This window comes from Cyprinus carpio, chromosome B9 (assembly GCF_018340385.1).
Source record: "Cyprinus carpio isolate SPL01 chromosome B9, ASM1834038v1, whole genome shotgun sequence".
In the NCBI taxonomy this organism is placed as follows: domain Eukaryota; kingdom Metazoa; phylum Chordata; class Actinopteri; order Cypriniformes; family Cyprinidae; genus Cyprinus; species Cyprinus carpio.
In genome coordinates, this window is record NC_056605.1 from 14,811,832 (window position 1) to 14,825,276 (window position 13,445).

Genomic DNA, 13,445 nt, shown 5'->3' on the forward strand with positions numbered 1-13,445 from the left:
TATATCTCGCGTAACAGTTACATTAAAATTATTGAAGATGAAAAATAGGTCAATTGTATATATCAATAACTCATTACAAGGCACTGTAATTTACTCATTAATATGTCAATATTCCATTCTTCATATCAATTAACGTGATATCTTTTACTGGGAATTAATGCAAATCAAACAGTGGTTTGTCCAGCAAACGGCCCATAAGATTAACTTATCAACTTCAATAAAGTTATCACTTCTTATAATTCCAGGAAAAAATAGTTTCTGGCCATGAAACCATTCTCCCATCCTTATAAAATTTAGGTTACTGGAAAGTAACAAATAAGCTTTGTAGCTAAGATCAAACATTTCATTGACTTCGTAATGTGTGCATTTTAGACAGAAGCAATCATGAATATATTGGCTTTTAATAATTGAACTAATAATACATCAAACTACGATTCACACAGAGTAAATATGCGTATAACAATACAAACAGTAAAAACAAATACAATACAAAACGAATAAATTATGGTGGAGAGAGAGAGAGAGAGAGAGAGAGAGAGAGAGAGAGAGTGAGTGAAAGGGTGAGCGAGAGAAGGTGAGAGAGAGATAGGCAGAATCATGCAGAATGATCGCGCAGTATGGCAAAATCACATACAGTAACCTTTTTGAAAGACAACCAAGGAATCAGATCACCTTGAAAAGGGAATAGACAACCTTAAGCAGCGTTTAAATCTCTATAGGAAATAATACTTGCATGTGGGTATCTTTGTGCCTGCTAAGAGCTGCATGCGTCGTGCTTTTAGAGCTGGGCGTGTTCTCTCATGTCTTCCGGGGCGAGCAGACTCGTGCGAAGTTTCAAAGGTTCAACGAACGTGGAGTTACCAAAGAAATAATTCAAAGTTCGTCTCCCTCGTGTAGGGAGAGGCGAATGTAAGAATAAAACTTAGTAAAGAAAAAAAGAAAAGAAAAACGGAGATGAAAGCTCCCTAAGGACAGACGTTCTCTCGACGAAGTGCCGAAAAAAAGTGCAACGAGAAAGTTCTGTGTCAGTCTCTTATGGAGCGACTGGGTTCAGGCCTCTGTTTGCGCGAACAAGGAATGAACGTCCACGATCTGAAGCGGGAAAAAGTTCCTTTGTCTCTGGGGAGACACCCACTCGAGTGAGTTATGGTGTTGTCAGAATTCAGCAATTATATTCCAGCAAGATGGTAATTCCAGAATAATACATTTTACTGTAATTTCCTATGTATGAGTGGTTCGGTCAAAAGCAAGACGGTTAAACAGATACCAAAAATGACAGGTAAAGGTAGGAGAAACATAAAGTTACATTCATATGCAGAATTACACACATTTAAAGTTTGATTAACACACAATAAAATTGTAGATACTCCAATTTGATATGGAAGACATCTAAGCACAAAAAGGAAATACAGTCAATACATTTAGAATATATTTACTTTCCTTTTTCCTTACAAGAATTCCTAGCGAGCTGGGCTTTTTCTGTTTATCCCATGTTGGGGTAATAAAGTTTTACGATCTGGTCAGGAATTTAAACCCAGCCATGCTGGCACCAGGCCGGCCATTCAGCTTGCAGAGAGTTTGATTTACCTGCATGAGTTCAGGGGCTAAAAGCTTTGGGTTTTAGCCAAGGAATGTGCATTGTTTTAGATTCAACGAGCCATGATTCATTAATTCAGAACCAATGAATGAATGAACTGCTCATACGCTACAGTAACGATTTATGTTTGATTAAGTCCCTGTGTGTGAATGATTGGACTGCTATTATGATGATGTGCATTTGGATGGTTATTTATGATGGTCGTGTAGCAGGTGGATCATAATGGCAGGTGGTTCCTGGAGCTGAGGATTCAGCTTGATGAGGTTCAGTGTGGTCTCGGACTTGGCACCCCCCTTCCGGGGATTCTGTCTGAGACCTGTAGAGATGCAAAGTGCAATGTCGGCAGCTGTCCAGGCTCGGACCGCAGATGACGGGTTCAGAACGGGCCGTCGAGACAGTGCTTGGAGGGCTGTGTCGACGGGAGCAATGTCAATGTGTCGGGACCCCCTTTCCTCAATCCAGAGTTCCAGTTCTGGATCTAAGATGAGGTTGTAATTCTTGAAGGATGGGAGTTCCAGTGCTGTCTGGTACTCTTCACTCAGAAAATGGTATAAGGCCAGGTCGTGAAGGTAGGGCGTGGCACCTTTCGGTACTTGAATCCCCCTATTCGGGTTGGGCACGTTGACACGGCTGGTTGTGTCATGCTGGTCGTAAGTGAGAGTAGCTGTACGCACGGGAGTGTTGACGAGCCATCTGTCACCTACAATCTCTGCTTGCGTCTCTGTGGCTTGTGTACGAGGCTTGGATTCGGCAGGGCAGTGTGTGTCGCTGACCAGGGTTTGCAACCCGCAGATTCCTTCAGTGTTGTTTCTGAGGAAGGGTTTGCTAAGGCAGAGATAATGAATGTCTTTGGTCAAAGTACACATGTGCAGGTTTGGGGCCAGGTACAGCTGTGTGTTGCTGTCGTGGTAGGCCACCACATCTGGAATGTGTGTCTTGGTGTGGGTGTTGCTTTTCCAAAACCTGACATTGACAATGTCTTTAAGTCTGTAGACTTGGCTTGACTCACTGATGGGTTGGTTCAGGAGCACATCCACTTCCCTCTGCTCGGGATTGACGTGCAGTAGGATGGCGCTACCCAGAGAGTAGGCCAGGTGTATTTGTAGTGGGTCAGCTGGCGTGGTGATGGCGGAAGCCAGCACAGTTAGCACAAGGCTTAAGGGTATCATGTATGGTGGGATTCTACCCGTGGTTAGGCTGTCATTGGAGGAGTTAACCTCCCACAGCATGTCTGTCGTTAGCGCTGTAACTAGCTGAGTCTTGGCAAAGTCATTCTGGAAGGCAGTAAACAGTGGTTTCATGGAGTTCACGGCCTGGTTCGCTGCATTGACACTGGACATACCAATGTTAAACAGAGTTCTGGCGGCAGCGGCGGCTCCGAGCAAAGCTCCCAGGAACCGTTTGGAGTGGTGGTTGTGTCCAACTAACTCCACTTGTGTAACAGTCATTTTCTCACGTTGGCTGAACATGTGTTTGACATCGGCCTCAGTGTGAGTGAGGGAGTTCTCTGTCCATCGGGCACCTGCCCAGCTGTATTGGGCTACGGTGCTGGGGTAGTGTGGTCTGTAGTCGGTGGTCAGGAGTCTCAGTTGTTCTCTCGGTGGCAGCCGTCCTCTGGTTGGCTGACAGCACAGCATGGCGAACCACAGCAGCATCCTGGTACAGACAACAGGGAGAGAGAGACAAAAAGGGGAGGAAGAAACAAGCGAGGGTTGTCTTTGGTTGGACAGGGCAGTCTCTTTACTTTGTGGGCGGCAACTGGGTTTAGCTCGCCTTGGCCCATGTTTTGCCACATCTTGCTGTTGGCATGACGCTTGCTTCAGTGTCTCGTCAGTGGCTCTGGTGCTGCGTTGTGCAGCACATGATGCGTCATGGAAATACATTGGCATTATCCCCCTTTTGCGACGTGGCATTACAAGCCTTGGCATTGTGATGTCAGACGGTGCACAACCCACAGTGTTGTTCTGTGCACGCAGCATGTGCTTTGTTTCATGCAGTGGTCTGAGGCACTGGTTGTCAGTGAGTGTAGACAGCGTGCAAGGGTGGATGGAGGGGTTTGAGAGGTGGTTAAGCAAAGTCTTTATGGAGGTGTCAGAAACCTGCTCGTCTGCTATGTTGGTATTTGTAAACAGTGGAGCCAGCGTAAGCGGCTCTGAGGTAGGCAGTCTAGTTTGTAAAGTTCTTATGCTGTGTGTAATCACTTTAACCTTGAAAGTGGGTGGGTGGGTTGGGAGTGACCACAGCCTGTTGTTTAGTGCGCCAGTTTTGGCGAGGGTGTCATTTTGATCATTTAAGTCCTTGTCGAGACCTGGTAGCTTCGAGTGTCCTTTTACCTTCTTCCAGTACACAGTCACATTGTGTGTTTTTGTGATGTTATCACGTTCCTGGAACAGGTGTTGGTGTTTGACTGGCTTGTTGTTTGCAGTTTTGAAACCATTCTGTTTCCAGCTCGGAAGATGACACACAAAACTGAGTCTGGCATAGTTATAGTCTGTACATGCTTTGTTCAGAAAGTTGTTGAATTCAGCTGGTGAGTTGGCGTAGCTGAACGGGCACCTGTTGAAGGTGAACTGTCGGTTGCCAAATGTGAATGCCAGCTTGTGTTGGTTTTCCAGGTGCACCGGAATGGTCCAGAATCCAGAGGCCACATCAAGTGTAGAGAAGATTGTGGCTCCTCTGATTCGGGGGGTATTTCTTGTTCTAGCTGGGTCATGGGCCATTGTGACAGCGGCACCTGTTGATTCAATTTCCTGTAGTCAATGGTGGGTCGTCATTCGCCGTTAGGTTTGAGGACGGGCCAGATGGGGGCTGAGTAGGTGCTGTTGCGTGGACGGATGACACCTTTCTCAAGCATAGATTCGATCATCTCCTGCACTGGTTCGTGTGAGGCGATGGGAATCTTGTACTGTTTGACAAAAGTGGGAGGAGCATCAGGGTGCGTAGGGATGTGCACCATGTGGAGGTTGGTAAGACCACAGTCTAAAGAGTCTTTGGCACAGGATTCTTTGAATTTATAAAGAACTTGTCTGAGTCCTTGACGAACTGTATCGCTCTGAAGTGCATTAGCGTCTTGTAGAATTCGCTGCACTGGAGATTCAAAACATGGGTAAGGCTTCTCCATCGGTGTGTCATCAGTCGGTTTGGTATTAAGAGGTGTAGCAGGTTCATCAGTCTCACTGACGCTCTGGTGGGAGACTGTGTATACTGCGAGGTGTTGGTCCTCGGTCAGCTCCGTTCTGCACACCTGGTCTTTGGTCACTGACATGACAGATGTGATGGCGATGAATTTGAAGGGTGCAGTGAACAATGTTTTGTCTGTACTCCCTTCGGGTATCAGTGCAGGTGGAATGGGCCCTATGACAGGTCGTACACGTTCAAAGTCATGAAAGTCATGGCTCACTAGCCATCCCAGCCGGTAGGCCTTGGGAATGTTGATGTCAGTTACCGTCCAGTTGTTGCACAGGATGTAAACTATATGAGATGACACTTCAGTGAGGGGTGTGGCTTCAAGTGTGAGTCCGAGTTCCACACATTCAGGTGAGGGTTGGAAGAAACCCAGCGTGTGGTTTAAGGTTTGACCACATCGCATGTTGAGCCGAGCAGCGACCCCTTTGGTGTAAGCTGGTATCACCGTTCCCTGTTCGTTGACTAAGGTGCAGAGGAGCGAACTTGAGCCCTGGTTTGTTGTTGAGGCTGTGTACCCATGGCTGGCTGCTGGGGTTCCCGTGAGCTCTGTGACCTGGCAGTCTGGCTCTGTGGGAGTTCCCGTGACCTCTGGCAGTCTGGCCTGTGGCAGTTCCCTGACCTCTGTGACCTGACAGTCTGTCACCGGCGACCTGTGTGGCTGGAGGGGAAGAGTTTCTCGCACTTGAGCCCAGACTTTTAGCTGTTTGAAGTCCAGTAAAGGTTCAAAGCGATCTAGCAGGTCTTTGCCGATGAGGAGTGGGTAAGTGTCCATTGGTGAAATGTACACAGGATGTACTAGACTCATAGGACCAATCGTCAGGTGAATGGAAGCTACCTTGTCAAACCGGATGTCATTCTGGCTGTATGACTGTACATTCAGTTCACAAGTTTGAGGTGTAAGAGTTCGATCTTGTCTCTTAGCTTCAAATTGGAGTCTTTTGAAAAGTTGAGATGAGATCACTGTAAGGTCTGATCCTGTGTTGATCAGGGCTTCCATGCTCACTCCTTTTCCTAACGTGATGTTCAGGTGGAGTTTTCGGCCCACCCCCTTTTCGACAAGGTTGCCCAGGAATGTTGGCATCGGGGCAGGTGTGACGATCGATGGGTGGTTAGGACCGGTCTCGTGTAGCTCGCTGCGGAGGCAGGTAGCCAAAACAGCATTTTCTGGTACCTTGGGATTGTTGTACCTGGTGTGAGGAACTGTGCTGTCTCGTTCAGGGTGTGCAGCTGTCAGCTGTGGAGCTTGGGTGATGCTGTCACCTTGTGATGTGACAGTTAGCTCTGTGGTCTGTGGATGACGAGCAGTGTTCGGGGTGCTTGGCTCAGTCAGATGGCAGTTAGACAGGGTGTTGGTTTCAGTTCTTATGCTTAGACATAAGATGTCTGGTGGTTCGTCTTTCTTGTCTTCCTTGCGAGTTTTCATGTAAAGAAGCTCTTTCAGCACCCTCAGGATCTCTGCTGTCTCAGACGTGGCTGCCCTGTGTTTTTCTGATGTGTGCTCAGGATTGAGCTTACCAGTGTCGTGTCGAGAGTGGTTCCACTGCCGGCTGTCGGGGCTTTGTGTCCTGGACGGTGGGGATCGGCTCTTTTTGGGTCGCCGGTCCCAGAATCTTTCATAGCGCTTGCTCTGGTGCTTTGGACGAGCACCACCACGATTATGTAGCCCTCTGCTGGCTTGGAACGGTCTTGACTCTCTGTAAAAAGGTCTGTGACTGTGGTGTTGTGGGGCGCCCTCTAGGGTCAACTCCGAGCAGTGCTCAGAGACAGAGTAGATTGTGGGGTTTTTCACAGTCTTTTCAGAAATAGTCTTTTGCTTGGTGTAAGCTTTGTGGGCTAAGTCCCATGACTCTTGTGTAGACATGCTACACGGACACGCTGAGACTCCGAGATGAAAACTCCAACTGGCATGTAGGTTTCGGAGGAACAGAGTTTTAAAGTTGACATCCTGTTCCATACCTGGTTCGTTGCGTGCTCCGAAGTAGGCTTTCCGTAGTTGACTGTAGAAAGTCTGTGGGTTTTCAAGTCGGCCCTGTTTGAGGTCCATAGCGTTAAGGAGCCCGTGGTCTGAGTCTGGATCAGAGAATTCAAGAATCAAAGTTTTTCTCAGTTGCTGGTAGTCCACTTTGACAGTCTCTGGTTGACGATCCAGAATCCTATGCACATCACGGCGGGACGTGATTCTTAACAGGTACAATTTGTCCAAAGCTGTCACGTTGGCGACAGTTTGTAAGTGAAAGTCAATGTCTTGTAAATAAGCGTGAACGTCATGACCTCCTGCAGGATCTGGATTGAACGTAGGGATGTTTCTGGCTAGCTTGTCAAGTTCTCGGGGAGCTGTGCAGGGTTTAGTGGCATGCGTTCTCTGGAAGGGCTCTCCCCCCTCCATTGCTGACAGGTGTTCTTGGAAGCTGGCTGGTGATGTCTTGAGCCATGGGCTTACGACCCCCTTTTCAGCTCTGGGTTCTTGGCTGAAAGGGTTGGAGTGGCGGGCCGGGGGAGAAACTCTATGGTGTGTGTTTCTCTGTTCCAGCCACTCTGTAATCTGTAAGAATGTTTCAGTTCAGCATGAACAGTGTCATGTTCATCTTGGAGCTCGTCTCTCTGCAGAGTAAGCTTGTCGATTTTTGCTCGGGCCGCTTGCAAGTGTTTTTCACAGGCCCTGGCTTTAGAGTCTCTTTCTTTCAGTTCAGTCTTTGCTCTCTCTAGGAGAGTGTCACATTGCTGGAGTTTTTCGTTGAGTTCCTTTTGGGCTTCTCTCTCCAACTGTCCTCTTTGGTCTGTGTCGAGGCGAAGATCTTGCAGGGCATTTTGAAGTCTTTCTACTTCTTTCTGTAGCTCTGGATCTGTGGCGTCCTCTTTCTCGGGCTGGTTCTGGGTCTCGAGGAGGAGCTGATCAAGGCGACTCTGGGTTCGGGCCTGGTCCTTCCAGGCCTCCCTCCGCTTGAAGCATAAGTGTTGCTGCTTGCTGTTTCAGGTCGATGTTGCTCCATTCACTGAGCCGTGCCTGGGTGACGAGAATGTGAACTAGGCTTCCGAGGATCCTGGCGAGCTCTTTGTAGTTGTAGCTTTGGGTTGGATCGTGTGCCGTCAGTTCATCTGGCTCGGTGTCCAGTTGCTCTTGGTTTAGGTGCTGCAGGTTACTGGCGTCCTTGGGCAGGAAGGGGGTCGTCACTGCTTTCAACCATGTCGAGGGGTTGCCCCCGTGGACTGCTGGACTGGATGAACGGAACATCCTGGCTCAGTGTAGGTGAGAGAAACACAGCATACACACAAAGAGACCAATGCAAGTTCGTTCTACGGTTAACGAGCTATACTCATACGGGCTATGCCGTTTATGAGAATTTTGGGGCTTACTGATGCAAACAGTCAGACAGTTCGCGGAGCCAATTAACTTGGGTCAACGGAGGACCTGAAATGGAGATTTGACAGGCAGTAGCCTAGCGGGTCACGTGATGACACCGGCTGCTGGTTGTCACTCTACTGTTTAGCTTCCTTGGTGGCTCTCATAGGTTACTGTCTTTCTGTGAAATGAAAGAAACAAATCACAACAGAACAAAGGACAGAAAAGATCAAAGTGAAACAAAACACTTGAAATGAGATAAAACAGTAGTAACACGATATGTGTTAGGGAGAATAAGGAGGCCTAAGCCTACTGCTAGGTTTTAAGATAGGGCCAACAGGTGAGTGGGGCTATCGGGGTAGGAAACCTAGGAAGATGGTGTGGCTTGGAGAAGAGATGGGCCAAACACTTAAAATATATCCGGGGGAATATCTAATATTCTGTGGCTTATAATAAGTGGATGGGTTTTATCACATTTCGGTAACGCTGGTCGGGCAACCTTGCTCACTTGAAACCTGAGATGACTGTCCAATCACCAAGGGAGTTCTACAATCAAATACACAAAGGATGAACAAGGGAAACTTAAAGTGAATTAAGGCTTGTTTGTTTAAAATCAATTGAGTAAATATATATGTAGAAAATGAGAGGTAACAGCTTTACCTAATAATGATAAACCAAAAAGGGAATTATGATAGTGATGGTAATTATCAAAATAACCTAACCCAAAAGAGAGGAGAAGAAAAGAATAAAAATCAAAATAGAAATAGACAGGATGAAACACGGGAGAAGGCCGCAGTAGCTGGTTTTCACCACAAGGGGGTGAAACTCCCTCTCTGTGCTTCACCTGGTAAACAGAAAACTTAATTCAAATTTAAAAATTCAAAACTGGTTTAAACTGAAATTTAAAATAAGCAAGAAGAGAGCTGAAAGCTATGAACCGACTTAACAGGAGACGGCCACTAGATGGCTCACTTCCTTCTAAGTGGGTCAATCAGTGGTTAACCTGAGACACTTAATTTACACTATTAAACAATTAAATTTTAATTCAAATCATGTTTGAACCCAAACTCAAAGTAAGTGTGAACAGTCAGAGGCAGGAAAATTTGTCTAACATAAAATAATATTCGCACGAGCAAAGCTGTAAATGCAAATAATTATTGAGAATTTAGACGGGCTAATTCAACAACCACAGGAAAAAAAAAAAATTAGCATTATCTGAAACGGCCACGAGATGGCGTAATTGCACTCATGAAGACTGAAGTCAGAAGGCAGGGCGTAATTTGAGACTACTAAACCCTTAAAGGACGCCCTCTGGTGTTTAGTTAGTGGAATTACACCCTACTTCAGTGTGATTTAGAATCTGAGCGTTTGTCAGCGCTGATTCTCCAACAGACAAAGGTTTGTACCTTTAAGGTGCTATACTGCACAAGAGCGTGAGGCAGGATTTCTTCGCTGCAAAACACGCAAATGTGAACAACAGGAATTGTCCGTCTGTTGCACTCCCATACACATTTATCAAAATAGCACTTATGATTTAAATGTTTTAGGTTTAAAATTGGGTAGCTAAGCCAATTTTTCGACCAGGAGTTTTTATCGTTTATTTTTGAATATCACTGTGGTTAACCACGAATTCAATAACGATATGTAATTACAAGGCCTTTTAATTACTGAATCAAAGGAACGTCGCTCTGATCAGATTTACGTCTCGTCCTAAAAAAAAGAGATTTCTTCGTCTTTAATAGGCGGGTTACTAATATTAAATTGTTCTCACTGCAGAGAGATCTTGATCTTCTCTTAACAGGACATTTAACATTATACTGCAGTGTACTTTCAGCAAAATAACAGTGACTATACTGTTAGGTATTTCTAGAAACTGTTAATGTGCTGACTGATCAGCTTTTTTTTGCCTCAGTCAGTTAGGAGTGAGTTCGCGTCTTGCGACTTATCTCACAATCTCATAATTTCATAGCGCGCGTGCAGAAATTATTAATAACCATATAAACAGATTGAAACTGAATTGCTCATAAAACGAAGTTTGAAATGCCCGCATTCTCCACCAAAATTTATGTAGCCGCACTGGGTAGTACGTTAACGTTAGCTCAAATGATATATAGGGAATTTTAATAATTAATCAGGAATATGATTAATATATATATCTCGCGTAACAGTTACATTAAAATTATTGAAGATGAAAAATAGGTCAATTGTATTTATCAATAACTCATTACAAGGCACTGTAATTTACTCATTAATATGTCAATATTCCATTCTTCATATCAATTAACGTGATATCTTTTACTGGGAATTAATGCAAATCAAACAGTGGTTTGTCCAGCAAACGGCCGTAAGATTAACTTATCAACTTCAATAAAGTTATCACTTCTTATAATTCCAGGAAAAATAGTTTCTGGCCATGAAACCATTCTCCCGTCCTTATAAAATTTAGGTTACTGGAAAAGTAACAAATAAGCTTTGTAGCTAAGATCAAACATTTCATTGACTTCGTAATGTGAGCATTTTAGACAGAAGCAATCATGAATATATTGGCTTTTAATAATTGAACTAATAATACATCAAACTACGATTCACACAGAGTAAATATGCGTATAACAATACAAACAGTAAAAACAAATACAATACAAAACGAATAACAAAATGAGAGAGAGAGAGAGAGAGAGAGAGAGTGAGTGAGTGAGTGAGTGAAAGGGTGAGCGAGAGAAGGTGAGAGAGAGATAGGCAGAATCATGCAGAATGATCGTGCAGTATGGCAAAATCACATACAGTAACCTTTTTGAAAGACAACAAGGAATGAGATCACCTTGAAAAGGGAATAGACAACCTTAAGCAGCGTTTAAATCTCTATAGGAAATAATACTTGCATGTGGGTATCTTTGTGCCTGCTAAGAGCTGCGTGCGTCGTGCTTTTAGAGCTGGGCGTGTTCTCTCGTGTCTTCCGGGGCGAGCAGACTCGCTTGAAGTTTCAAAGGTTCAACGAACGTGGAGTTACCAAAGAAATAATTCAGAGTTCGTCTCCCTCGTGTAGGGAGAGGCGAATATAAGAATAAAACTTAGTAAAGAAAAGCAAAGAAAAACGGCGGAGATGAAAGCTCCCTAAGGAGCCATCGCGACAGACGTTCTCTCGACGAAGTGCCGAAACAAAAAGTGCAACGAGAAAGTTCTGTGTCAGTCTCTTATGGAGCGACTGGGTTCACGCCTCTGTTTGCGCGAACAACCAATGAACGTCCACGATCTGAAGCGGGAAAAAGTTCCTTTGTCTCTGGGGAGACACCCACTCGAGTGAGTTATGGTGTTGTCAGAATTCAGCAATTATATTCCAGCAAGATGGTAATTCCAGAATAATACATTTTACTGTAATTTCCTATGTATGAGTGGTTCGGTCAAAGCAAGACGGTTAAACAGATACCAAAAATGACAGGTAAAGGTAGGAGAAACATAAAGTTACATTCATATGCAGAATTACACACATTTAAAGTTTGATTAACACAATAAAATTGTAGATACTCCAGTTTGATATGGAAGACATCTAAGCACAAAAAGGAAATACAGTCAATACATTTAGAATATATTTACTTTCCTTTTTCCTTACAAGAATTTCTAGCGAGCTGGGCTTTTTCTGTTTCTCCCAGTTGGGGTAATAAAGTTTTACGATCTGGTCAGGAATTTAAACCCAGCCATGCTGGCACCAGGCCGGCCATTTAGCTTGCAGAGAGTTTGATTTACCTGCATGAGTTCAGGGGCTAAAAGCTTTGGGTTTTAGCCAAGGAATGTGCATTGTTTTAGATTCAACGAGCCATGATTCATTAAATTCAGAACCAATTAATGAATGAACTGCTCATACTATAGTTCACCCAAAAAATTTAATTCTGTTATTATTTACTTACCCTCATGTTGTTCAAAACCATGAGCTTTCTTTTCTATGGAAGTCATTTACTACCGGTTATCAGCATTCTTCAAAATATCTTCTTTTGTGTTAAAAGATAACAGAATTGAACAGAACTGAGGATGAACTATCTCTTTAAAGCTGTTTTACTTTACATGGAACAGGTCACAGCAGGACCCGGCCAGTTGAGATCACATGACCAGCTGAATGCCACTCGCTACCATTCAGTGCACCGTTAATGGCTTTGCAAGGCAAGCATCAAACCAATTATATTTGAACTATATTTTCTATTTACTAAGTAGCAGCAGCTGGTGATTGTACAGGTTGAAGCCACAAACTTGCAGAATCAAGTTATTTTAGGGCTTCATTTAAGAAGAAATCAAATACTGAGCTCTTTAAAATTCCACATTTTGTTGCATAATCTATATTTTGCTGACACTCAGCATTTGATGATGGATGTTAGAGTCAGACTCAAAGCACAGTGTGAATCCTCAAAGGAACTATGTTAAAGAGCTAGAAAAGTTGCTTTGAAGCCTTATATTTTGGTAGGAGAACAGATAAGATACAATATTGATTTACTGTAACGTCAAAATAATGAAATTCTCATTCTTCATTTAGTGAATATAGGCAAAATTTTCAAAATATCAAATATGTTATACATAGCAACAGGCATTGAGCATATTACACTGTAAAATTTGAATTATAATCTGGATGCTAAAACAGTCTTATACTAGCATGTACACAATACACAATACAAAAATGTGGATGACACAAGATAAAATCTGACTTCTGTAGTGTATCTTCCAACCCTGTTCCTCTTTCTTATATCTAACATTTTCTGTTTTCTCTATACCGCTGTCAATAAAAATGGATAAATGATTATTATTTCAGCATTAAACAAAATATAAAAACATTATGTTTGTCTTACAATATGATATTAATATGCTATTATTGTTCTTACAGATTGGCCTTTTAATTTATCAAGAGGAAACTGATTATTTTTAATGGTGATGTAGGATTAGGAATAAAACTTTCTTGTGTGTCATAGATAAATCCAATATGAGGGTCTGCAAAAATGCTTTGTGCTTTATTGCCATCTGCTGGTAAAGACAAGTGTATCCGGGTGTTTTTTTTTTATATCCAATATTGCATTAAGTGCAGAAAGTTATATACAGATAGTTAAAAAATTATTAAACATTTGTTACAGATGTAAAGCTATAGCTTAATAAAACATGCACATTCAAAAGGAAATACTCTTTCTATAAATTTCACACTTAACTACACTGTGTATGAAGAATCTTTTATTTAAAAACCATAAACCACCCAAGGCAACTTGGCATGTCATTTACTTTTGAGTCACTTGAAACAAAGCAGAGCAGCTTTATCATAATGACATGCATATTAAAACAAGCTTATCGGGG

The 13,445-nt window shown here is 43.4% G+C and overlaps 1 protein-coding gene across 1 annotated transcript; it reads right to left on the bottom strand.

Moving 5' to 3' along the window:
- Positions 1 to 4,352: 4,352 nt before the first annotated feature.
- Positions 4,353 to 8,015, bottom strand: LOC122138348. Its single transcript, XM_042730428.1, has 5 exons — positions 7,788 to 8,015; positions 7,438 to 7,723; positions 6,299 to 6,853; positions 5,403 to 6,187; positions 4,353 to 5,369 (listed from the first exon to the last, which is right to left on the bottom strand). Exons 1-5 carry the CDS (start codon positions 8,013 to 8,015, stop codon positions 4,368 to 4,370), a joined length of 2,856 nt encoding a protein of 951 aa, XP_042586362.1. The 3' UTR covers positions 4,353 to 4,367.
- Positions 8,016 to 13,445: the final 5,430 nt, after the last annotated feature.

What these genes read in the sequence shown, in the direction of transcription:
- LOC122138348 (XM_042730428.1), bottom strand. Translation starts at nt 8,015, where the DNA reads ATGTTCCGTTCATCCAGTCCAGCAGTCCACGGGGGCAACCCCTCGACA. An exon ending in TTCACATTCTCGTCACCCAG is followed by an intron (nt 7,724 to 7,787) that starts GCACGGCTCAGT and finishes TTATGCTTCAAG; the next exon opens with CGGAGGGAGGCCTGGAAGGA. An exon ending in CAGACTGTCAGGTCACAGAG is followed by an intron (nt 5,370 to 5,402) that starts GTCAGGGAACTG and finishes AGACTGCCAGAG; the next exon opens with GTCACGGGAACTCCCACAGA.